The sequence below is a fragment of the Rhamphochromis longiceps genome, linkage group LG6 (assembly GCF_057381845.1).
Source record: "Rhamphochromis longiceps isolate RC_006_pf linkage group LG6, R_longiceps_female_GT1.1, whole genome shotgun sequence".
In the NCBI taxonomy this organism is placed as follows: domain Eukaryota; kingdom Metazoa; phylum Chordata; class Actinopteri; order Cichliformes; family Cichlidae; genus Rhamphochromis; species Rhamphochromis longiceps.
Window position 1 is genome coordinate 25,865,278 of NC_140562.1, and position 26,918 is coordinate 25,892,195.

At 42.1% G+C, this 26,918-nt stretch overlaps 1 protein-coding gene across 8 annotated transcripts in view; it reads right to left on the minus strand.

Annotated features, from left to right (window-relative positions):
- Positions 1-443: 443 nt before the first annotated feature.
- The window catches only part of apbb2b (amyloid beta (A4) precursor protein-binding, family B, member 2b), a 58,140-nt gene continuing 31,665 nt past the window's right edge, over positions 444-26,918 (minus strand). For 2 of the 8 annotated variants that reach the window (XM_085409898.1, XM_085409899.1), the window contains exons 5-18: positions 23,401-23,645; positions 22,279-22,410; positions 21,692-21,760; positions 20,822-20,872; positions 19,748-19,833; positions 19,386-19,446; positions 16,462-16,608; positions 15,905-16,032; positions 12,202-12,316; positions 8,816-8,903; positions 7,378-7,461; positions 7,156-7,280; positions 6,034-6,213; positions 445-4,436 (exon numbers count right to left, since the gene is read on the minus strand). In XM_085409898.1, coding sequence (XP_085266024.1) covers positions 4,266-4,436; positions 6,034-6,213; positions 7,156-7,280; positions 7,378-7,461; positions 8,816-8,903; positions 12,202-12,316; positions 15,905-16,032; positions 16,462-16,608; positions 19,386-19,446; positions 19,748-19,833; positions 20,822-20,872; positions 21,692-21,760; positions 22,279-22,410; positions 23,401-23,645 — 1,682 coding nt within the window. In that variant the 3' untranslated portion in view covers positions 445-4,265. Of the gene's footprint in view, positions 4,437-6,033; positions 6,214-7,155; positions 7,281-7,377; positions 7,462-8,815; positions 8,904-12,201; positions 12,317-15,904; positions 16,033-16,461; positions 16,609-19,385; positions 19,447-19,747; positions 19,834-20,821; positions 20,873-21,691; positions 21,761-22,278; positions 22,411-23,400; positions 23,646-26,918 lie in introns of all 8 variants that reach the window. The other 6 variants (XM_085409900.1, XM_085409901.1, XM_085409902.1 and 3 more) reach the window with 6 other exon arrangements.

The window sequence follows — 26,918 nt, forward strand, 5'->3', positions numbered from 1 at the left end:
ACCTGATTGGTACCCATCTATCAGTCAAGGTGGCCACACAACTGAAAAATGCAGAACTTGACATGATTTAGATGGTTTATCATGTCAAAATTAAGTGCTTGGTATAGCTGTCATGGAGGCCTGGCTTAAAGGTGACATATGCTCATTTCAGGCCCATATTTTCCTTTGTGGGATCTCACGGTTGTTTTACATTCACAGTTTAGAACTGTTACATCACTACATTTTCATTTTTGCTTTTTTCCTCCAGTAAAATGATGCACATCTCTTTAATCTTCAGTGATACAAAAACAAAAAGTTTCATGGGAATAAATAACTCTTAATGACTCACGAGCTGCAGACAGCTGGACTCTGATTAAGCAAGAGACCGATCACAAAAATAGCTGCAAACACACACGCGCACGCACAGGTTTTATAATGCTGTTTATTCTCACAATTGGTTACATTGATAAAGTGTACAAATCAGTGAGCAGCAAACGGAAGCAGACACATCCATCAGTGGGAAATGGATAGTGTATATATGTGTGTGTGTGGGCGTTGTTTATGTGCAAGACTGACAAGAGATGCAAGGAGTCCACTGCTGCTACAATCCTCCTCCTCACCCTCCGGTCAGCGGTTCAGACGGAGCAGTGGACTCCCAGCTCTCGGTACACTGTACAAGGTGAAGATATAATCCATAACCTGCTGTGTTCTGCAAAGCGGAGCTTGTTGTAGCGTTGTGACTAAACCGGGGACTGAGACGATGACAGTCATGAGACTTTACTTGCCCCAACTAATAAAAATCAGTATATACCTTTTATAAAATAGAATAAATAAAATAAAAAATATTTCTGTTCAATACATACAGTCTCTCTCTCTCTCTCTCTCTCTCACACAACCGTCCCAGAGCGTGCGAGGCTTTTCATGACTTTCCGTTTCTCCAGATCAAAAGAATGCATAGATAATTGCTAAGTTAAATTCAGCATCAACTTAACTGCCAACTGTGAGCGCTTCCGATCGCCTCCGTGTTCATTATCTGCTCTCGTATTTTTCTTTATCTACAATGTATATCAGTATTTTACACTTTGGCCATTTGGTGAATTTTCAAAAAATAGAAAAAAAAAAAAAAAAAAGGCATTTCATTAGAGGAAAATAACAGGCAAAGAAACACATTAAAGAAAAACATAGCTTATAACGATGATTAATGCCAAATGTTACATGAAATCAGTATTATGTACAGAAAGTTTTTGTCATCTCGTTCACATTTCAGCATCCTTGTGACAAAAGAAGAAATCATCTCCGTTACTAAAATAGTTTCTTTAGGTTCCCCCGTGGAGCCAACAGACGAAGTGCAAGACAACATGCTGACCGTTAGCTAAGCCCCCCCCCCTCAAGTTACTGCCTCAGCCCCTGTCAAGCATTTCTTTGTTTTTTTAGGCCACTTATTTATCACAGAAATGTGACGCAGCACAAACAAAAGCAGGCAAAGACGAAGACCGGGAATCTCACAAGTCAAGGAAAATACCCGTGACTTCAACTCAGCCTCCTAGTAGATGTGCCTAGTTTGAAACTCCTATGTCGCCTCGTTCTCAAGTTTCTGAAAACTTGACCTCTGACCTTGACGTCAAAGTGACTGATATTCAAACTTGTCCAAGACTTTTAGTAGATGCAGCTATGGCATCAAATCCTACGTCACCTTGTTCTCGAGTTATCGCCCTCACAAACTTAGGTGTCCAGGCCTCACAGCTACGAGGGGAAACCCTCCGCTCTGCACAGCTGCACCCACCTGGAGGACTGACCTGGACGGTCAACCAGAAAAGTTTGGTGACTTCTGCATTGGGTCTCCATAAGGTAAACTTTTTTACGAATGTGCTACAATTGTTACTGCTCCCTTATTCACAGCAGGTAGCTTCATGTGTTTGATTTGGAAGATTTGTTTGTTTTTATCTTTTCCAACTATGGGATGTCATTCCAGACACGAAGGCATCTCGTCCTGGGAACTTGTGCATAGTTACTGAACCACAAACAATTCAAGGGACGGCTGCAGCTCGACATCTTCAAAATCTTCATCTTAAAAAAAGAAATCATGGAATTGTGCAGTATTAATCTGGAAGTTTTGAAATTTTAGTTAAAGCAAAAATAATGAATTTTGGACTTTAGATTTTTAAATGCTGCGTCACATATCTGCAGTAACTCTTGAAAGCGTATTACGCGCAGACTAGCATCTCCTGCTAACAGCAAATGTTCAATTTTGGACCCTAACAATGATGAACGTCTTGAACAGACTTTATATGTTTTATGAAGAGTTGGACCATATTTTTTTAATCCGGCTGTTGTTTTAACATTAGGCAGTCATTTTGAACCAGCTGCTAGCAATATGATGCTAAATGTCAGAGGCCAGGCTACTCCTTCTGGCATAAAAGTTGGCGTCCTCAGTAGAAAGTGAGCCATGATCCATTCTGCACCGACCTTCTTAGTCCCAGGATAACCAATCAGGTACACACAGTGAAAAATGTACCACCATACTGCAGCAGGTTGAAATACAAACACAGATTACAATTATGCTTTAGTGTTTCCATTTCTTTAAAAGGAGCCTATAAAGAGAGGACAGAGCTCTGATGTAGCAGCATCGTCTGGAAAAGAAGCCGAGAGTGAACCCAAAGCTTGACAGGCTCTAATCAGGGGGTTTAGCAAAGGGTCGCCTAACAGAGTATTAATCTGCTGCCCCACACCCAGGAGGGAGATGCGTTGTTGTGAGGATCTTATGTGATTTTTAGGTGACATAAAGGACTTCATTAGTTATTACCATACATCCAAGCTTGTCAGATATGTGATAATAAGGAGCTAGCAGGTGAAACTGGAACTCTGCACAACACAGACACAGAGCGAGCGGTTTCATTACACTGATGAAATCAGACGTACAGTGAGTAAGGAAACACAAGGCGCGTTCAGCTGAACACAATCCTGGAGACAGACCGATATAGAGTCCATTAAAGTCCGTCAGTCTGGGTCAACACGTCTCTCTGCTGGCTTTCCTCTAGAAAACATCCACAGCTAAAGAGAAAATTGTCCTCTCTCTTTCTCAAATCACAGTTCACATCAGCTGTGGACTAAAAATCATCACAACCACACCCAGGTATAAAAACGCATTCCTCAAGTGTTCCTCCAGGCTTGTTTGTGTTTTTTAATGCCACCCATGATCTTTATTAGTTTAAATGAAGTCTGATGACCGATACTGAGGTGGGATTTAAAGGAATAATCCGTCAAACTTCCTCCAACATGTGTATTAAAGAGCAGCAGCATGCTGAAGGTCTCCTGTGTTTGGAGCAGCACTGTACTAGAGAGAGAGAGGGTCAGCGCCACCCGCCCCCATCTCGTCCTCCGTTATGGCTATCTTCTGTCATTTCCTAGAGGGATGAGAAAAGAATAACAACGTAAACAAGGAAATGCGCGAAGTATGTTTCGGGTGAAAGGTCACCACTCGTTCAGACGCGGGGCTGACTCTCGCACAGCTGATGAGAAAGAACGAATAAGACAGGATAAACGAACCGTGCGACTTCTGATTTCTCACCCTCGAGTCTCTGAAAGCAGCAGCAGTGTATTGATATTGTATAGAATGATTCACATTTAGATAAAAAGCTCATGCAGGGTCAAGTGGTTGGAGGGTGTAGACTGAAACAAATCTCTTTATCTTCCAATGATCATCCGCTGATATGAAACTTTTCATCTCCTTACGGTTACAGTCTACTGAAGATGATGAGCAAGAGAGCTCGGGGGGGAGGACAACCCGGTGGATGAGGTTGGAGGAGGAGTGTGGCCAGGTGTGAAAGGTCATGCTGTCAGCACAGGCACAGACACAAATGCACAAAGAGCACGGAGAGATCAGCAGCAGCAGCACACAGGATCACTTCCTGCCCTCTTCTCCTCTGCTGCTGTGAGCTGAGGGGAATGAGACCTACTTCTATGTACACCATCGCCTGCATGGCCGGCACTCAGGTGGTCCTCTTCAGACGTGGGGTTGGTGCCTTTTTAATTCTCACTTATTTGGAAGAAACAGACTTGAATTGCGGCTCAAGAGCCAGTTAACTCTTGAGGTGAAATTCCAATTTGCTTCCAAACCAGTGAAGGAGTTGTGACAGGTTAAACCCCCCACCCCCAAAAAACCCAAGGGTTTTACTGCGTTTCCATGGCTACTAGGGTCTGTGGTGGTGACGGGTTTTGGCAGCGATGCGTCGAGTTACTATGGTGACTTGGGGCCGTGGTCGAAAGCCGGTAGTGTTTCACCACGGTTACTGTGGCAACTCTGTGACAGGTCTCTTCTGTTTGAGGGTGTCGATGAGAGACAGGACGCCTCGCTTCACACTGGTCGACACCCGGCGGGACACCGAGTCGCCGGGAGGCAACGAACCGCAGGCCTTCTGGGAGGGCGGTCGAGCCACCAAACACTTCTGATACCGCAGCTGTAAGAGAGCGAGGGAGAGAGAGAGAGAGCATAAATTATGGAGAGTTACAACTGCTGAGGATACGACTGTGGAAGGGGCAAGTGTGTGTGTGTGTGTGTGTGTGTGTGTGTGTGTGTGTGTGTGTGTGTGTGTGTGTCCGTCCTTGTGGGGATCAACAGCCCTTTTAGGGAGCGGTCCCCAATCCCTGGGCCTCGGACGGGTACCGGTCCGTGAGTCGTTTGGTAGCGGGCCGCGACGAGAGTTGAGGCTCGGGTGTGAAATGTATAGTTTTCAGGGTTTTTATCAGTTTTCAGCATTATTTTGTTATCGTTTTTATCGTTAACTCGGTTTTCCTTTTCACGTGTGTTATAAATAAATCTTCTTTTTTTCGGTACCGGTACTAGTTTTATTTTGTTGTATTTATCCGCGACACCTTAAAGGCCGGTCCGTGAAAATATTGTCGGGCATAAACCGGTCCATGGCACAAAAAAAAAAAAAAAAAAAAAAAAAGTTTGGGGACCGCTGGTTTAGGGGAACAAAATCCCAGTCCCCACAAGTTTGAAGGCATTTTTGAGACTTAAAATGTGATTTTAGTGTCAGGCTTATAATTGGTTTATGGTTAGGTATAGGGTAAGGGTTGGGTAATCATTAAAAAAAAAAAAAAAAAAAAAAGCATTATGTCAATTAGATGTCCCCACAAGATATGACCCAATGTGTGTGTGTGCATTTGGAGGGTTGACTGCACCAGTCAGACTGCACCTCTGCTAGCTGTGATCAATAGTAATGACTAATGATTCTTGTCACCATCAATCTGTGTGTGTGTGTGTGTGTGTGTGTGTGTGTGTGTGTGTGTGTGTGTGTGTGTGTGTGTGTGTGTGTCCATATATCCAAAGTTCTGATGTGTGATCAATAGTGCAGTCAGCAGTCGACCACAGCAGAGGAGGGCGAGTAACCTCCACTAATGGGATGCATCGCAGCATAAACAGCGCAGATGGGACTCTGGGTTTGTGATCACATTATACTGATGAAATGGAAACACTGTGAAGGTATTACGGCTTTAACACAACTGTTATTACTTCAAATCCATATACAGTACATCCTGTTTGAGAAGTTTTCAGCAGAGCAGGAAACACCGCTGTGTGCAATCTAAAGCATTTACCATTTAAACAGAAAATCTATAGCAGATAACCTGCAAGGGCATCCACTGCAATTTAACTGCTTTATCCTGATCTAAATGCATGTTTCAAACCAGCAACGCTTTGACATGGGGTCCCACTGCAACTTGAGCAAATCGTACTGGTTAGAGCATCTGTCAAGACTGAACAATCAAACCCCAACTACACTACCGCCAAGGACATCCACCTTCAGAGAGAGGGAGGCTCTAAAGATCTTCCCGTCTGTAAAACCTCTGCATCAGCAGCATTAACATCAGCTGGTAAATAACTTAACAAGCTCTTTGTTAAGTGCAATCAAGAGTTCAGAGATTTAATTAAGCTACAGAAAAAAATGCAAACGGCTCAAAGTTTCTCTTCTTTTACCCATTTAAAGTTCTTTTACATCTAACTCTTAATCCATGTACGGACCACAGAGCTGAATTTCAGCTTGTGTGACTCACCATACAAGCTGCCTGTACGGCCTCAGACACGCTCCCAGCATTGGGCTCACACCAGAAGATGTGACAGTCGAAACGATGGCCGCCAGCGTCCATGATGAAGGCAAACGTGTGCACGTCACGCCCAACGCCCATGAAGGACAGGAAGCGAACACGACACTCTACCAGCACATCCTCTTCATCCTGCGGACAGAAAGTCTGAACTCTTTAGGCATTAGGTATTAAAGAGCTCACTCTCATCAGTAATTTATTTAAACAGCTACAAACAGCAGCTGGGCTGTTCAAGCTGAACGCCGTGACTTCTTCACACACACGGGAGTGGAGTTTCTGTGTGAGCTGCGATTCATCGCTCGGGTCAGCGGCTTATTTTCTCTCGCTCCAGAATGCAAGGTTTGTGTTTTTTCAGCATTTTTCTAGAGTAACACATTGAAATAAACAGTAATCTTTCTGATGAGGTCTGAAAAGGTTGTGCTCATTGGAGCCCTTCCTGGAGAGCAGTCTCTTCTATATGTGTCTCCAGAGGTCAGGAGACCAGTCGGGGCTCTTTTATAGGATCAAATAATAATAATAATGAAACCAAATGTAAAGCAAAGTTTCACACAGTGTGATTACAAACTGCTGCTTATGCAACGAGGCGCGGTATATCAGCCTTGGCCAACACCGACAGAGGCAAATCCAGGTTTGCATGAGTTAAAATATTTCGACTTTGGTGGCAGCTTAGCTTCATGCTGCTGTTGGTTCTTCAGTCAATCCTGGAGAAAAGCAAAGTGAAGTCAAGTGTGAAAAGTGTCCACCATTATGGGGTTTTTCTGTTTCTCACGTAAGTCATGAATGCAAAAGACGCCTTTTCCTGTTCCGACCAGCAACCAATCAGCAGTCCACATACACACACACCGTCACTCATTTTGATCTGTGTTGGTTTGTGGAGGATGGTGTATGTGTAGGTTGCACACCCCGTTTGCATATGCTCTACATAATCAAATATGCACGCAAACACGATACTATAAATCAAACATTAGGGGGGAATATTCGCGAGTTTCCAACCGACTTCACGCGAGTAAAACGAGGCAAAACTTTGCTTGGTGTTTGGTGTGACTGCATCATAAGAGCTCAACAACATCAGACCTGTCTGACCTCGTCTTTGCTGATGGTGACCGTAGCGTCGGCTACATTGAGGGCCACCGGAGTCCAGTCGTCTCTGCTGGAAGAACCGATCAGACTGTCTATAGCTCCATTCAGTATATCCATGCCTGATGTAGAAGGTGATAAAACAAAACATTTGAATTAAATAAACATTCAGAATCAACATTAACATTTCATCACTCTGTGTGTATGTGTCACACCAACCTATCGGTCTGGCCACAGGCATCATCCCAAGATAGAGCACCTGAAACTTCTGAACCAGCTCCGTCTTTGGTGTGGGGAACTCTGCTGAGGAGAATTCAACACACATTTGAATTGGTGCTCATAAGAATACATAACATAAAGTACACTGAACTGCACCACAATTTTACAATAGAGGGTGTATTAAAATTAAAAAAATAAAATAAAAAATCATTTTAAAAGGCTATTTTTTAAATTTTAAATATACATTGCCTAAATTATACATTTTACATATGAATCTTCATCCAGATGTACGGCATGTGTCCATATGATGGTCGGACTTGCCTCATGCGAGCATGTTGTTATGCTACATACCAGCAACAATGTGAAACTCACGAATCGCCTCTTTCTCACAGTACATGTTTCGATCGTTACCGGTGAACGACTGTGGAATTAAAGAGTGCTCGCGCTTTAATATTTGAACTGGTATCTTTGAGTGTTTGCTGCCATCATAAATAAATAATCTCCAAATGTAGTGTTAAATATTTTAAACAAGACTTCTGTTGAAATATGTCACAGTAGACTAGAAACACATGTTTTCTTACATCGTAAAAGTTATTGTCAGTAACCACAGCGGTTCTATTTGAGAAGCTGACATGAGCAGACCAGTCAGAGAGAGTGTGTGTGTGTGTGTGTGTGTGTGTGTGTGTGTGTGTGTGTGTGTGTGTGTGTGTGTGTGTGTGTGTGTGTGTGTACACACAGTGATTAGTTCAGCACAGCTAACGTCGTCTCTCTTAGAAAGACTGACAGGTGACAGGAAATAACAGAGTGAGTTATGACAGGAAGCGGATGCTCGTCGTCACATCTCTCATTAAACTGACTGAAAAACAGAGGCACAGAGTCTATTTTTACCATCTGTCGGACATTTAAAAAAAATTTTTAAACTTCCTCCTTTTTTGTAAATCTAAAGGTGAGATGATGAACTGCACTGGACCACAAACCTCTAAATCTGTCAAGTGGAAAGAACTGCTAGGCAACCTGTGGCGTTTTTGATCGTTACTATCACACTTGGTGCAGGTTTCTCTCTAGTGCACTGATTGAAAGTTGGTAGGCGTGAAGCATGAGGAGCAGTAGCAGCACTGGTCGAATGATGGAGAAGGAGGCAGCAAATTTTATGAAAAAGAAAACGCATTAAACCCCTGTCAAAATTCAAGGCTGCAATAATAAATCTCTCCTAAATCATCTTGTTATAAATTCTCATTAACTAAAAAGGACATTACGATAAAAAGCCAGCTATTTTCTGACACATTCAGTCTCCCAAATGGCCAGTTTGGACGCATCTTCAGTGCCACAGAAATGATAACTCCCCGTGCGTCTATTGACGCAAGACAGTTGTCACATTTACTCCCTCTTACACACACAGACAGACAAGGAGTTGCTTTGTGTAATGTATGAAGCCTACCTTGTAAAGGGAGATCGAGTCCTGCCTGCATCCTGTCATGGAGGGAGCCTCCTGCCATCGCTTTGGCATTCTTTCTCTCTGTCATTATCTGGAGGAGAGGCAGGGAGGGTTAGAGAGGGAAGCAAAAAGAAGATACAGAAGTATGAGGAAATGGCATGTAAAAGAAAAAAAAGCCAAAGTGATATGCCGTGACAGAGACACAGGGGAGGAGAGCGAAGAGACAAAGCCGAAAAACAACAGAACGTGTGAGAGTGCAGGAGGATGGGTGAGAGAGGGAGATGAAAGCATAAACACGAAACCCTGGAAATGCTTCACCCTTGATACTGTCATGCTGTCTTTCATTTCACCTGAAGAGCACAGAAGTGCACTCACACAGACACACACAAATTAAGCAGGTCACACTCCTCTCTCCAACACAGTGATAGCCTTTTCTCCCGAGCAACACACACGACGCTCACGAAGCAAGTAAACTGCTTCACCCATTGCTTTCACAAACCCCACTTAAAAACATCAAACGTATGTTGTTGTTTTTTTGTTTTTTTTTATGCTGGATTAACAGGGTTCTTACACATTTTTCAGGTACTTTTTAAGCACTTTCAAAGTCCATTTTTAAGCTTTTCCAGCACATTACCAAAAATAATAAAAAAATAAAATAATGCATGTTTCACTTTGCATCACCTCAGTAAGACCATGTAAAAATTAAAACAAATAATCTCAGGTCGACTTAAATGTCCTTTGTTCCCCTTTTGTAAAAACAGAAAAATGCACCACACAAAAATACTGAATAAGGAAATGGTTGCCTTATATGCGTATAGTGCAGAAACTCAAAAAAGACATCAAGTTGTTAGAGATATTCATCTCCACTTGAAAAAAAAACAACCTCACAAAACAAGAAAACTGCACCAAACGTCACAATAATACACAGCAATTGTAATTGCAGAGAAATACTGCATTTATTTTGGTCATTTCATTTTCAAGCAAGAAGCTCACCCTTTTTGAACGGAAAGACAAAACAAGTGAACTGGAAGGGGAAAAGGAGAAAAGGAAAAACGATGCTGACAGATGCAGAAAAGGATCGATCAAATGGCGAGAAACAACTCAGAGCTCATTAAGGGAATGTTGTTGGAATTCAATAACTTTAAGCGTAAAAACACTGAAATGCAGGCACAAAAGCAACAAGACAAAATACATGAAGACCTGCAGCTCCAAGAAATCCAGAGTAGAAATACGCAGTTAGAAGACAAGCACAAAGAAGTACAACAGAGAAATGCAGACATGCACAAGGACAAGCTGATACACGAGGCAGCATCCAAACAACTCAAAGACAAGCTTGAAGAAAAACAAGCAACATTAGAACAGGTGGAACAAAGATGCAACAAACTTGAGAAGCAAAGCACCGAAACAATCGATGAGTTGAGAACCCTCATCCTGGAGAAAAAAAGCGCTCGTGGAAAAGTGCATGGAAAAGAAGAAAAAAAATGCTTCGGCTTGTTCCGGAGGAAGGACGCTACTGCTTCCTCACCTGATGCAGCCTCGTCTTGCTCCACCTCTGTTCACCCCCCCAACCAGTCCCGGCAGTTGACTGCCCCCTCCTGAGCCTGGTGCTGCCGGAGGTTTCTGCCCGTTTAAAGGCAGTTTTTCCTCCCCACTGTCACCTAGTGCGTGCTCAGAGGGGATTGTTGGGGTTTTCTCTCCTCTACCTTGTTTCCTGATTTACTTGTTAACTTTTCGTTCTTACCTCGTTTTAGCTTGTTTCTTTATTTACTTGTTTAACTTTTTCTTTATTGACTTGCTTGTTTAACTTTTTTTAAACTTGTGTAACAAAATAATAAACCAATTGCATTAATCCTTCGAGTATTTTTCATCTAATCTTGACAGAATTTTTCCAAAACATTTTCAAACATTCAGATCTGTCTTTTATTTTCTTCTAAATGGTGAACTAAAAACTCTGGAACAAGGTTTGAAACACTGAAACTGTTTCAGCTGAAACCGGCAAAGTCATGCGTGTGTGTGTGAGACTCACAGAGGACACTGTGTCACTAGTTAGGTCATCATGTTTGGGCTCAATCACTCCAAAATTATTTAGGCCAAATCTTTAAAACGGTGTCATTGCATACACATTTGCAATTCATTCAATCGCACAAATGCAGAAATTATTATTTGCAGTATCTCATCTGATTTATTGTGAGAATGTCATGCCCAAAAATGGGGACAAAAGCGTTTAATCGTTTATAAGAAGAGGTCAGAAATATAAGTGCTGACATCAGTAGTGTCCACAGGAACCTCTCAATCTCAGCTAAAAGCTCATGTAAACCATTTCTGCAACCACCAAACAAAGCAAAGACACCAAACAGTTAAAAGAGGTAAGGTAAGATCCATCTTTTGATTTATGATTTTCTGGAATTAAATGTGAACTGAAAATTTTTTTTTAAAGGTGTTATATGCTATAAAATACTTTTAAATAAATTAGGTGAGGAAAATTAAAGATCCAATTTTTCTATGTTTGAGTCACAGTAACTTAGAGTTACTACAGTTTCAAGCACCACATCTGACATTCAAGCACTTTTCAAACCTTGAAAGGACAATATTACAATTCAAGCGTATTCAAGGATTTCAAGCACCCGTACGAACCCTGGATTAAAGACTTCAATCAAAATAAATCTTTATTAGCAACCAATTCTTCTTTTCTTATCAGTTTTCTATAAAACAGACCGACTAGGGGGAAAATAAAATGTTGTTGTTAGATGTTGTTAGATCGGGTGTGATGAATATGGAGGGGGAGGAATGGCTCCTCTACATTTTCAGCTAAAAACACTTCAGAGGCGAGCATTAGTTAAACCTTCTGAAAAATAAAATATTTTCATCTCGACTGCATATAAATGAAGAAATCATTCGAAGGTCTTTTCAGACGCTGAATATAAAGTTCGCCTTTTAATGAGGACAGTCCATTAACTAAACGTTCAAAGCAGACAACAAACACGCAGTCTGAATACTGCCCTTTCAGCCCTGTTTGAATTCACCTGTATTCATCAAACACAGCAGAGAAAGCTTGCTGGTAACTGTGTTTGGGAGTGTGCTTTGACTGTGTGATGGATGTTAAATAAGATAAAGCACTGCAGCATTTCTTCAGCACCATGACTACAGATTAATTTTTTTGCTTTATGGGTTTTAAGATGAGCTTGCGTGCTGAATAATTTTGTGCTTTTAAAAACATAATAAAAAAAATTAAAATCCATCAACACTACATTTTCTTCTCTGTGAGCCTTTATGTTGAGTGGGAGGGAAAACATTTGTCCAACTACTTGGCTAGCTTCATCACATCCGTCTGCCAAAATCCCAAAGTTAGCCTCCTGTGTCTGGAACCTCCTCCGGCCTGAACAACTCACCCGGGAGCAGATCTCGTGCAGGCTGGTGGCGATGGCTTTGGCTGGTGTGTCACAGCGGAACACATGACATTTCAGGATCCTGGTGTTTTTATCCCTCGCCACATATGCAAAGTCCCTGAGAAGAGGAAAACACAGAGTTGCTTTACAAAAAAAACAAACACACAGTCACAAATGGAGATGAGGTTTGCTGGACGAGTTTGGTGCTACTTGGAGAAATTTTAAAACAAAAATGTGTGTGTCTACTTTTGAGACTGACAGGTCTTTGAGACAGATGAGAGATGAAGTGACCTTTTGTAGCGGGATGAATATAGGACGGACACATGCACACACACGCAGAGACGACAATGGACCCCAAAGATCAATAGAGCAGCGTGATGCAAGAGGGAGTTGAATAGAGTAACAGCAGGAAAGAACTTTCCCCTGGGCCCACTGGAGCCGAAAACAATTTAACTCAGCTGAACAGAAGGAACGGAGAATAAAAAGGAGGAGGGAAAGAGATGGGATGGAGAGAGGGATGAAGACACAGGATACTTTAAAAAGAAATGTAGCTGCAGCAAATTAAACCAGAGCATCACACACACACAGACACACACAAAGACATAAGCCAATGTAAATAACTCCCTTCAGGCTGTGTTTCAATATGAGATGTAATAGTCAAACAAGGCCTGAGGGCTAACAGGATTCCTGGACGCAGATTCTCAGGGACGTTCTCCACGAGACATTCCTATTTACGTACGTACGTGTGTGTGTGTGTGTGTGTGTGTGTGTGTGTGTGTGTGTGTGTGTGTGTGTGTGTAAAACAAAGTTAAAAAAAAAAAAATACTTGTAGACAGACAAGGACAGGGGATGTGACCTTCATTTCCTCCATGTCTGAATGCATGCACGCAGTGGTACAGAGTACATCAAGAGCCACTTTCAAGATGAAAGAAAATGAGACGGAGAGAGGAAATTAAACAATAAAATGATGTAGAGGTACTCTACAGGAGGAGCATTGCAGACTGAAAAGGAAGGAATGCGTTTACCTCTCTCTGTATCCAAGGAAGCAAAGAAGGAAAGGAAGACAGGTTAGTGGGAGGGGAAAAAAAGGGGGAGAGAAAAAAAATCCATCGCACCAGTGAGCGTTATTGCCGGGTGACAAAAGGTTGCAAAGAGATGCACTTTCACATAGAAAATTAACCTTGAGTGACATATTCACTTCTCCTGCCGTCGCCTTCTCTAACAGAGTTTTAGTGGCGGTACGGTAAAATGCACGTATATATGCACACAGATCTCAGCAGCACTGCAGGTGATCTTAAATGCAGAGTTACTCTGAGCTAAAATTATATATGGAATATAAAGGAAAAGAGAGAAAATGGATGAAGAGAGGGACTCGGGGTGACGGAGAAGTCAGGTTGTGAACAGTTAGCCTGCTGAAGGCTTGCATATCCTTAAAAGACATAACGAAAGAAGCTTTTTTTAAGCCACATAAAAAAATTAATTAAAAAATTTAAAAAAAAAAAAAAACCTAGAGCAAGAGAGTGGGTGACTCGAAAAAGGAAGGAGAGAAAATTGGAAGTGAATTGTAACAATGTACAAGATAAAGATAAAAGCCTAAAGACGAGAGCAGAATAAAAGACCCCGAGATGAGAAGAACATAAAAGTCAAAGGAGGATTGGAGAGAGAGGGGGCGGGAGAGAGAGTGGGAATGATATCTCATTTCTAATATAATCTTATCATCATGCCAACGCCCCTGAAAATGTCAAGGTTGCTGTGAGGATGTGTAATCGGTGGTGATAATGAGTTTCGCAGCACATGAAGAGAGGGCTCTGGGGGCTACGGTTCCAGTGCTGACACAACCACTTCACAGGGGTGTGTGACGCAGAGAGAGGGGAAAATCCCAGCTCTGTGCAGGTTTCAATACAATCCACATGCTCACAGACCGTGACTCGTACAAACAAAAGAAAAACTGGGCTAAAAAACAACAACAACAAAAAACAACTTGCATAAACTTACACCAGCATGTAGTCGTTAATTTAAAATCTAAACTGGAGTTCATTTTTGCTGACACACTGAAAAAATTCTTATCTTGCATTTTTAATCAAACACGAATTACACTGTTTGGAGCTTCTCGCTGTTTTTTAAAAATCCATTTTAACACGAAATAAAAGCTTCTTAATTAAACTTCTGCACCTAAACAGACCCTTAACAAGACGAGCCTCACCTGTAATCACCTCCATTACATGTCAGAAGGGCTCTTTTGAAAGAGCGTGAGAGTAAACAAGTATTTTTCCTTAAAAAAAACAAAAAAACAAACTGTAGTGATAAGCACCTCCAATTACACACATCTCACAAAAAAGAAAAAAGAAAAAAAACACCCTCCAAAAGGCCTCTCATCTGTGGTTTCTCCTCCTTTTCTTTGTACTTTAAACATAAGAGCAGGAGTGATGCTTCCAAAAGTGAGGATGAGGTGTTTAAATGTACTTACAGGGTCTGTCGTCCTATCCTGGCAGGTAATCCTGTGACCGGCAGGCGTATTTACAGACTCACACCATCAATTTCTGGTGATACCGAACTGCACTGCACGCGCGCTCTCCTCAACCTGTCTGCTCCACACCCTGTGAGCACTAACCATGCCTCCCCCTCTGGCAGCCTCATTCCCCTCTCCCTCTCTCCTGCCAGATCCCCCTCCCTCTGACCACCTCCTCTTCTCCTCCTCCCTTTGCTGCAGCCCACTGTTCAGACTATCCAGCCATATGTGACAGATCCCAATAAAGTATTTGGAGAGGGGGAAAAATTGCTTGTGGTCCATGTGGTGGAGGGATTTTCAGCTTCATTATACGGAATAACATCGACACCTGCGCGATTACGACTGCGTGGTTGTGAATGAAAGAAGAGAGACGCACCCTCAAGGCAACAGGATTGTGAGGTTCTGCATATTCCAAAAAGCTTTTAGCCTCATCCCGTCTCCTGAGTACACTCGTCATCGCGCGCACGTGTGTGCCAGCTCTTATTATACAGTAAGCACCAACTGTTTCAGTCCCCAGTCACCCGGCTGTGCCTCATAACCTACATTCTGCAGTGTGCATGCTGCAGCAGTGCACAGCGTCCTCTGCTGGTTGCCCATGGCTTAATTTTAACCTTCATATGCCCAGAAAAAGGCTCCTTTTCTTTTAATATTTATCTCATTCTTACTTCGGGAAGCTCAAACCAAGAAGCTGCCGGGTACAGTGACAGCATGATGTCAGTGAAGCCCAGCCAAGCTGCGGTGAAAGCGAGGGACAGACAGTCAGGTGGGGATTTGTGGTGAAAGAGAATAAAGGCCACTCTCTGTGTCATCCTCGACTTTGTAGTGATGAATTAATCTGACATTAGCTCCCCTTCATCAATCACCAACTCCCCCTCTTCTCCACGTTAACTCTGCCACCTGTCTGCTTGCCCTCATTTGTTCCCATGACCTTTCACTGAGCGAGTGTTTTAAATTCGCCATCGACTTATAAGCCGAAGCGTTGAAACGCTAAACAACAAAAGGATGCTGACATCAATGAGTCAGGACCCAGATTACCGCTAAATATACAGAAATCTCTCTGAACATTTACAATCCAGGGAATTGATTTTGAGCACAGTGTGAGACGTGCTTTTATACACACTGTAAATTATTCACGGAGACGAGAAAAAGAAAGTCAAATTTAAGGGAAAAATAAAAACAAACAAAAAACCCACTAACCTGCCATTGTCCCGGCCAACGCCCCAAACTCGGATGCTCGCGATTGGCTGAGAATGAAGCACGCTGCGGTCCATGGGGTCGACTAGGTTCAACATATTATTCTCCAGCATGAGGTACATGTCCTTCCCCTGGGCACACAAACAAATCCTTCAGAGCTCATCATAAAAATATGCAATCCTTATTTCCTGCAGCGAGAGTCACAGCAAAAATATAAAAAAAACTAAACAACAGTCCTTTAAATGCCAGCGGCTTTCAGTACAACTGTTGCATATATTTATTTATCCGTGTGTACATGTGTGTCCCTGTGAGCTCTCTAGCTTTGAAGGTCTCTAAATAAATTATAAAACCCTAGAAAGAGGGTGCTGGGAGATGAAAGGTTATTAAAAGAGGGATCGAGCCCTCTCTGTCCATTCTGTCGCTTCATATTAAATAAAAGCGCACCGCAGAGAATTGATAGCACTGCTCTACTTCCCCATATTTCAGGAGGCATTTATCCACGCTAACTGATGCTGCTCCTTTCTTTCTTTTACGCTTTTAAACAGGAGAGTCTTCATCACCTCTCCCCAGATGCCAACGGTGTCCCGGATGTCGTTCTTGCAGTAGGACAGCTGTCGGATGCAGTTGTTAACAGCGACGCTGCTCTTTCCAGGAGCCAAGTCCTCCTCGGCCATCTCCACCCAACCCAGAGAGCGCACGGCGAAACACTGAAAGAAATGCACACAACAGATGATCACACCATCATACACAACAAATACAAAGAAAACAAGGAAGTGGAAGAGCATCCAAGATTTGAAGGACTAAAAAGTTGAAATTTCTTTTAGGAATCACGGATCCCTTGGCAGCTCCGAACCGTGACGCTCACACGTGTTGGGTATATTCTCCTTCCAGCAATGTCATTCCTTATTAATGCCGTTTTGTCACTATGGGGCATAAGGTTTACAAAGTTTTAGAGCTACCAGCAGCTGGTTTGCTGTTACTTTTTTTTCTTACCTCCTCTCAACACTAGTGCTGAATGTCCTGTATTTGTACAGGACACAGTTTGTTCTACATCTTGCATCACTTTAATATATTTTCTAAGCTCCTCTAAGCTTGCTGTAATGGACAATGAATGGTTCAGGTGTATGGATCATTCTCAAGAGCAGGCTCTGTTGGTAAATACGCTGCGCTTGCCTTTAGCAGTTGTGGCTTGTGTGGAAGAGTGAGCCATGCAGGGTTAGTCTCAGGGTCAGTCTTCTGCCTGTCCACATGTTGATGCAATCTGCTGCTACTCTGTCTTACCAGTTGATTTTGAATCAGAGAAAAGAGGGAAAAAAGCACTCTGAAGAACAACTGAGACTAAAAGCTATTAAGTGAAGAGCATTAATTTAATAGCAAAAAAGTAAAGTAACTTTTTTGTACACAGACAGCAAGTTTAAAGGTCATATGTCCCTGTTACCTTTAACGGTAGCGTCACTTTGTTTAAAACGACACATGAGATTGGAAACTTGTAACCTCTTAAAGATGAAACCAAACAAACAAACAACAGAAAAGATGAAGAAAACAGAAGAAAGTTAAAGACAAAGAGAGGAGTGAGACCAGTCCCTCTGCTCTCATAAAGTATTCATTTGATTTCTGCAGTCCGTTCAGAAAGCACTCTGCACTCTATATAGGTCAGGGAGGGAGACGGAGACCGTCACAGTTAAACTGACTCGTGGCAAGTTTGTTCTAATGCAGTCATGTTTCCACTCATGCTAGGCTGAAACTGCTTTAGAGTGAGATCTAATACGTAATTAACTTCTTCTTTTGTAGGCAGAAAAATGATCACTCCAATCTTAAAAGAGCAATGGCTGATTTGCTTCTCTGTAACATGTGAGTGTGCGAGCGTGTTGCCATATCAAAAGCCTGAGCTGCAGGCATGTGTTTGTGTCTGGTCTTCATCACAGTGTCACTGCTGCCTAAGGACTGAAGGCTGGGACACCAACCAACCCACTGAGTTTTAACTCTGATGAGCCAAACACATCTCGAACCTTTTTCAAAACTTTAACAATTAATAATAATATTACTACTACTATTAATAATAATAGTAATAATACCACCACCATCAGGGGAATCAGAAGCAACAGTGGGTACAAAAAAAGACCAAATGAGGAAAAAAGTTGGGAACTAAAACAAAATTGAAATCCTCCTACATCTTAGTCTGCTGACGGTTCTCATCTATGACCGGTTTCATGATGTCACCAAGATGCCTAGCAAAGCTAAAATGACCCATTTGTTGTATTTATGCACATGTAACACTTTGTAAAAGTATCGTATCATTTTCATTTCACTACTGTAAAATCTAATTTAGCAAATCTTTTGATATATCCAATTTATATTGATATTTGTAGGTTCAATATTACATTACAACACATCACTTCACACATGACCTTAAGAAGGGACTATATCAAAAGTTCAATGATAAATAACTCCATAAATGTACATAAGGCAATGTATCTTGGGCATGTATCAGTGTGTTTAATTCATGGCAAATTATTAAACAACGCCGTGTACCACATAAAATCGGTTCGCGGCCATCAAGCACAACCAGAATTCATACATAAGGCGCGCTGTCAACTTTTGAGAGAATGAAAGGATTTTAGGGTTAGCGCGGTTAGCTCGTTAGCGCGGTTAGCTCGTTAGCATGGTTAGCTCGTTAACACGTTGACGCTGTCCAGCCCCACGCATGGGGCGATGCGCAGTAACTCGTTAACGGAGATTTGCCGTGTCCATCTTGTCGCTGCCTGCACGTGAAGCGATGGGGGAGGAGGGGGAGTTGTCTTCAGTGAAGGCGAGGCGGAGTAACGTTGCGTAGAGACAAAAGTGGACGAAAGAGAGGCAAACTTGCGGCTCCACAACTATAATTATAACGTAACATAGACTATATCGATATAAAGGATATTGTCACATCTTATATCTCGTATAAAAATATATCGATATGTTTTAAAAACTCGATATATCGCCCAGCTCTAGCCCAAGGTGACCTTTTGCAAATGAATGCCACCCTCCACAGTAGTAAGTTTTACTGAGCCTGAGACTCCTTAAAGGCTTAAATGTCTCATTTGAATTTCTGGTTTGGATGCTTAAAGAGGGTCCACCACTGCACACTTGTATTTTCCTCTTCCACCACTGGGGGGCAAGCTTTCTCTTCTTTCAACAACAGCAGCAGATCATGAGTGCTGGAAAGCCGAGTGTAACTTTAACCATTTAAAGGAACTTTAGACACTGAAAAAATTGAAGTACTTTTATAAAAAAGTAGCGTGTTTGGCACTTAAATTCTAAAATGATCTTTTAACCTACTTCATACCATTTTTTTTTTTTTTTTTAAATATAGAGGCAACAGCTACATAACAACCTCACCTGATTCAGCCTGTCCTGTGTCTAAGACCACACATTATAAAGACATTCGAAGGCCAGTGCGTAATGCTGACCTTCATGTATATAAAGTTTAGAAAAAGGATTTTACCTTTGCCTCGGGGTCACTGTTAATACTGCTGGATTCTTCTTCTTCTGCTGCTGGACGGCTCCTGAAAATAGTTTAAACATAAGAGAACTATTAGCTGCTTTGTTAGCAAGGTTTCTGTCTGATGTGTGAATTTACAGAAGCTACAAGCAGGCGATACACTAGCAGAACATGGACCCTTTTCCTGAAGAGAGGATCTAACTGGCTGCTTTGGCTGAACCTGTTACACTTTAATTAAATACAATCTCCAAGAAACAAAGAGGAGATTAAAATACAGGACAATCTGTTTAATAACTGCAGCTCTGGAGGCTTTCAGAGATTCATGCACAGAAGCTGGATGGATTTGTGTGTCTTCTGTATTTTACCTTAGCTTGAGTGACGCGTAGCGAAGCGTAGCACCCTCAAACTCTTTCAGACTGGGGTCCGGGTTCACTGTGGCTGCCTGCAGGTCCTGATGCACATATGTGAAAATCATAGCAAAATAAGCCTCTGTATCCAGCAGGGGTTCCACCCTAGAGCATCTTTTACACATGCAACCTGGAATACTGTATGAGAATATAAACCGATTGTGTCTTCTGTCACTGAAACACTCTCCTGAATTAAAAAAACAAAACAAAACTGAATGATCCAACAGGAGTAAGTGCAGCCAGATAAGATCCTGATGAAGACATCCAGATTTAACAACAAGAAGATGAGCTGGCATTATCCTTTTAATGTTAATATGGATGTTCCTTATGGATTCCTACTGTTTTTAAAAATAAAAAAAAATTACTCTATCTTCTCGTGTGGTTGTATTTCTTCCTCAGTCCTCCTAAAAAAAAAGATCATTTTCACAGGCTTGCTGGTCATTTTGCTCCAGCGAGATATGTGGCAATGTCCAAAAATATTACCGCTATAAACTGAAACACCTATGTGTACCCGTCATAAAATTCATGGGGCACAAGCTCCTGTGGTAGAGGCGCTACAAGACACGAAATAGATGTAAATTCTGACCCTTCAGCGTGAATGCCAGCATGCATCCAAGTGTGGAGCGAATGCTGCTGCCGGATGGATAAATGGCATTGGTGTGTTATGTGTAATGGGGCATGCTGCATTCAGAAAGAAAAAGGTTTATGTGGTATGTACACACACTGGTGTGTGTGACTACGCAGTCAGATCTGTGCCACCAGAACAGAAAGATGAAAATATATTACTGGCGTATGTAAAGAAAGAAACAACCTAATGTGTCGCTGGAGTGGAGTAAACAGACATGTTCTTACACATCAGGCATGATCAGAGGCTGCGGTTTGTGCAGATATTTTTATGTTAAAGCATCAGCCACGCATGCTTTTTGCCCAGGCAGTGAACTTTAGCACAGGATGTATAAATGCACACACTCAAATAGCTGGTGAGGTTAGACCAAGAACAAGACTCACTGACACCGAGTGCATTATACTTGCCTTCCACATTTCACTATCAATTTTTCCGCCAAATTCACTCCACACCTGTTTCTATATTTGGCGTTAAGACACAAACACACACACACACAGTGGCGGGTCAAGGATTGAGAGTCAAAGGTTGGGTGGAGAGGGGGGCAAGGGGATAAAGACAGAACAATGTTGTTAGCTAACCAGCTTACTCTACACTCAGACGGTGTTGCAATAACGAGCAAAGCAGCAAAACGTTTCCTAAATAAAAGTAAAAGGGCCAAGAAGAGTCCAACGGGACTTTCCGGGTTTTCCCCGATTTGTTTTGCTCCCATTGAACATTCACCTCGCTACTGAGAATCTGTCGATTCTTGATTAGTAGAATGTAAGCGACACAAACATACAGGACCCATCAGCAAGTGTTTAGACCGTGACACCATTTCTGCTGTTTTCAAGCTTTACTACAGCACAAAGATACAGTAATTACACTGAAAGTGTGCAAAGAGATGACAAAAAGTAGAAAAAGACATCAATATAACTAGAAAATCATTATAAAAGTCACACTACTAAAAGCTATAATACTAGATGTTATAGTGACTGCAGCTGATGTCCAATGACCATTACACTTGTTCCCAGTCTTTGCCCCTTGAAAGCTTACTAGGAGCTCTCTTCTGAACTGAGGGGTGAGTCTCTGGTTGTCAAATGTTGTCTTTATGGGGGAAAGCATGCTGAAGTACAAGGTTAAATCAGTGTCAGAGTCCAAACACTTATTGACTGCTCTATATATGATACAAGGAGTCAAATACAGTAATATACACGTACGGGTGCAGAGGAATTATTTACAGAACTAAGAAAAAAGTGAAAAAAGATGCTACAAGTCTGAGGGCAGATTGGGACTCCTACCTTTTCCTCATCTTCGTGACGCTGAGAGCGACACTCTTGATCCACACCCTGCAGAGACGTGGAGCGCGGCTAAAGAGACATCAGAGAGAGAAATGATGAGACTCTGTTTAGTGACATCCTGCTGCACCATGTTGGTCCGTCTGCCATTTTAGCTTTTGTGCAGCTGGGTGATACTCGAGCAGTCTGGAGGTCGATCGCATCAGATGGATGTGCCAGAATCAGATTGAGGCACATCCATCTGTCAACATCAGTCCATTCTCACTGGATCAATATTTTATCTACATGGGGCCGCTCTCTATCCATCTCCTTTCCTCTCTACATTTCCACCTATCATTCTACATGATTGACTGATTGATCGGCTCAGTGTTCTTGTATTCTGCTACCAGACTGGAGTGTTAACAGTGCTCTCCCTCTCACTCCCTTTGCCCAGCTGCCTACATTTAAATAAAACTATATTGAAACCCAGACAAATGCACTGCGCCGTTTAAAACTGGCACATGGAAGCGTGAAAATAACTCTTGCAAACCGCGATGAACATCACAGACTCCTGTGAAGTACAATGTAACACAAAAACGACGGTGGCTTACAAAGTAACAGCTGTTCACAAATCCACATGTGGGGAGTGTGGGCTCGTGAGTGGACAGAGGCTCCACTGAGCTGTCAGAGGTGGTGCTGCCCGAGCGAGTCGACCCCCTGAAGAAGATCTCGGCCTGGCATGACTGTAAGCGCATGGAAACACAGAGGTATTAAAAAAATAAAGACACACTGTTTAATCCATATTTATTGGAGTCAACAATGATTAATGGATTCAAGAAATCCATTTTTTCCCATCTTGTTTAGGGAAATGCTCGTCATTTGCACTTGACAGAATTACTGTCGGCAGCACCGACTGGTCCTCATGTCAGTTGCATAAATACAAATTGTAAAAATACCTGTTCATGAAAACTCACAGCAGCATTAAGTACAAGTCATGTACATATTATTCTGAGAACAGCAGCACAGAGTGCTTAATTCACTTCCAACACAGGTGTTATTACAGTTTTCCTCATAATTATTCTGTGCTGTGTGCGCTTTTGTTGATTTATGCTAATCCAAAGCTCAAAATAAACATTTTCATTTTAACCGCTGTGACATTTCCAGTTTTATTAATGCTTAGCTGTTATTAAGAGTTGAGGAGTTTCATTATCAACTAAATTGCATTGTAGCCAGTAATAGATACACTACCTTCACTGCATTAAAGTTTGACTTTATTACTTTGTTTTTAAATCAAATTGTTTGACTGCATTACTTTCCCTTCATCTCTTCATGTATGCTGTGAGCTGATTGCCTTCGTCAGAATCTATTCTCAACTACAAAAAGAAAGGTGTGCTGTGGTATCTGGCACCAAGATGTTAGCAACACATCCTTTAAGTCCTGTAAGTTGTGTGAGGTGGGGCATCTGTGGATCGGACTCATTTCTCAAGCAAATCCTACAGATGCTAAATTAGATTGAAATCTGGGGAATTTGAAGGCGGGGTCAACACTTTAGACTCGTTGTTGTGCTTCTCAAACCATTCCTGAATCATTTTTGCTGAAAGAGGCCATAGCCATCAGGAAAGACCGTTTCCATGAGAGTGTGCACATGGTCTGCAGTAACGATTAGGTAGGTGGTACGTGTCAAATTAACATCCACAGTGGTCATAATGTGAAGTCTGATGCATGTCCCTCACCTCGTGGTCTGGAGTGGGTGAGGGGCTGAGTGAGCCCAAGGAAGGTTTACGTGGTGTTGAGGCTGAGTGATCACCCAGGGCCGTGGACTCCATCTGTCCAGGGGGTTGTGGATGAGTGGCGGGCCGTTCCCACTGAGTGGTGCCTGTAGGAATGTGCCAGTAGTAGATACCAGCCATGTCTGTAATCTTTTTCCATCCTGGAGGCAGGTCGGGGTCTGTCTGGAATGACTGCTCGCTCCAAATATCTGGTGGAAGAAAATTGTGAATGGATGGATGGAGGGTGTAGGGCCATCATTCTCCTGCTCCGTTTCCCCCAAAACTTCCCGTCTCTGTGGCTGTTTTTGCACCATACAGTTAATTCAAAGTGAACCCACATTGAGCTACGTCAACAGCTGAGCTGGATTACCGGCATCTGCTGCACCTGTCCCTTTTAACCAACCATATCTCCATGTGCACAAGAACGCCTGTAAAGCACTTCTGTAGCATTTGTTAAATAAAGCCCTACACACTTTTTAAATGAAAGATATCACACGGGCAAAAAAAAAAAAAAAGAAAAAAATATCAAACACAGATATCAGGATTTCTCTTACATCTAAAGCAGCTGAGACACTTTCTCAATGAGCGACCCACTCAGTACTTAAAACATATTACAGTTTATTCAGCGTGACACAAATGAGGAATTGTTCTTCACTGGCCCTGGTAATTGTGTTAGCTTCTTCACTGAACCCTGTTTTAGAGAAATGTGCCGCTTGATTTCCATGGGTGTGTGATCCGTTGTTCTTCAATTTAACCTTAAACTCCTTGTAGTACCAAATTATCCTACCTATGGTATCTTGGAGCTTCTAACAGTAGAATGGGAGGCAGAGCCTTCCGTTATCAGGCTTGTGGACCATCTACCAGTCTAAATTCAGAGACATCCTCTTTTCAACTCAAAACTTTCAGGTTACCCCGATCTCTCAGTTATGCTGTTATAGGCTCCCAAAGCAATAGGACTTCCTGCGAGCATTTCCTCTCCACCCACCATTAAATTGCGTCTCATCTCTCCCATAGTGGTGACGTTTTCCCCTTCACATTTTTATACATTGGAAAGCTATAGGTTAAATATGATCAAAGCAACATAGTAGTTAAACTTCATACACAAAGCTGTTCATTGTTCGATATACAGCCTAATGAAGTGGAAAGAAGAGGGGCAATACTCAGTAACAGTAAAGTGCATAGAATTAAATACTCATGAAACCCTGTGGAGAAGGCAGGATTAGGACCCAGACGCAGGACTCATGAGACAAGAAATGACCTCAAAACAGCTTTAATGGTTGAGTCTTCCTTAAATACCAAAAAAACCCAAAACCCCTAAACAGGAGCCAAGAATACAAATCCAGGACTATAAGGAAGCACACACACAAAAAAAAAAGAGAGCACACAGTATAGGGGACGACAATAAATACACACATGGTAATGAGAGAAAAGGAAACAGGTGGGAAATACAGCAGCAACAAATCAAGAATAACGAGACAGGGGAAGTAAAACTAGAGACAAGAGACAAAAGACTACCAAAGTAAGACAAGGACTAACAGATGGCAGACTCACACATGTGAAAATGACATAGAAATACCAGAAATATGGACAGAAGACTGAAGAAACAGAATGAGAACAGAAACAGGGATTAACAAACTAGTGAAGGAACTAAAGACACAGATAACAAGAATTTCATGAGAACCTAAAAAAAGCAGAATTACCATCATAAACAGAAGGCTACAGAGCTTAAGGACTTGAACTGGAACAAAGAAGTAACACGAAAGGGAACTCGTATCAGCAATAAGGAAAAAAAAGAACCATAAACCTTTAGAAATACCAGAAAGCCAGATTATCAACAATACAGAACAAAGAACTCTAATACACAGAAAACCTTAACATCAAAATCCCAGGTCCCAGACATAAGATAACACAGACTCCATATTGACTGATCATGGTTATGCGTGCACCATCACCACAAATGTCTCTTTGTCTAATTTCAACCAGAAATAAACTTTTCTGAGTGCTGTACGGGCTTAGTAAAGTTAATTTGTTTTTTAAATGAGCTTATAAATAAAGTGCTGTACTAATAAAATGAATAAATCAGAGCAAGAAAATACAGAAAAAAGTAAGACAAGGAAAAAAAAAAAAGTAAAAAAAAGTGTCAAAAGCTCAAAGGATGTGTTTTACAGGGGGCTTTAAACATGTCAAGTGTTGGTGAGGTCCTAATGGTGAAGAGGCGACTGTTCCAAAGTTGAGATGCAACTACAGCAAACGTCTCATCTGTGCTTTAGTCTGCTTCTCAGAATGTATGCATGTGCAGATTTATGTGAAAATTAAACTTTCCTCCACCAACAGAACACAACATCAGCAAACAGAGCAGATGTCTGTTAGCATAATTTATTGGGCAGTGATATATTTAGAGGAGCTACAGCTGTTACCTTGAAAACACATGTGCGCACACAAACACACACTCTGTGGAGATGGAGTACTTAAATTAATTTTTCTTCACTCTTGGACTAAAAGTCATCTCATGTGAAGGTTGCAGTTTCCTGGCAGCATGCACATGCACACGCACACGCACGCACACACACACACACACACACACACACACACACACACAGTGAAGTATTGATGGGATCTTTGTGTTCCTGTGTGGAGATGATGTCGTGGCAGACGTAGTAAAGACGATCCCAAACTCTGTTGGGGGTGTAGCAACTCATAAAAGTGATATAAGCTCCAAGGGGCCGGTCAGCTGGTGCTGCATGTATTTATGTACGTTTGTGTGATTGCAAGGCGTTCTTGAACTGCTGACCATGCTGATGAAACGCAGCGAGTGGGCCCGTTGCCACGACAGCAGGCCATATGTCATTGTGACAACGGGGTCGGGCCAGACTGTGATGGCACTCAGACACACATGCGTGCACACACAAGTTATTAAGACTCTCAAAGAGCATAAATCATAGAAAATATAGAAAAACGCACTCGCTGGGAGATAAGGACATCCTTTAGGGTGGTGCACTGACTGCTGGGAGTTGGAGTCTTGAGAATGAAAAATAGGTCAGAGCAAATAAAACTACAAGAGAGAGAATCTGAGCGTCTCCATCTGCTTTGAGCGAGAGGAAAGATGGTGACTTAGAATGGGTGCCAGCATGAGATGACTACTGGATGTGGATTAATGCATCTGCATAAACAAAATTAGAGAGAAACACTGAAAGAGAAAAGAGAGGAGATCTCTGGCTGGAAAGGTCTGAGGGCTACACAATGACTCAAAGTTATCAGTGTCACTCTCGGCAACGGATGTGGCAAGTAAGGAAACGGCATTAGGAGACTTGGTGTGCTTGCACAGATACTGTTAAAGTGCACCTACGCAGCTGGTGGAAATGGGGACCTACGTAGCAGTTAGCCTGTGATAGCCTCGGTTAGCATGCAGCTGCATGCCAGAGTACAGTTGAGCAGGGGGAGGGGGAGAGCTGCAAGCTTCTGGAGCAAAACACATACAGACA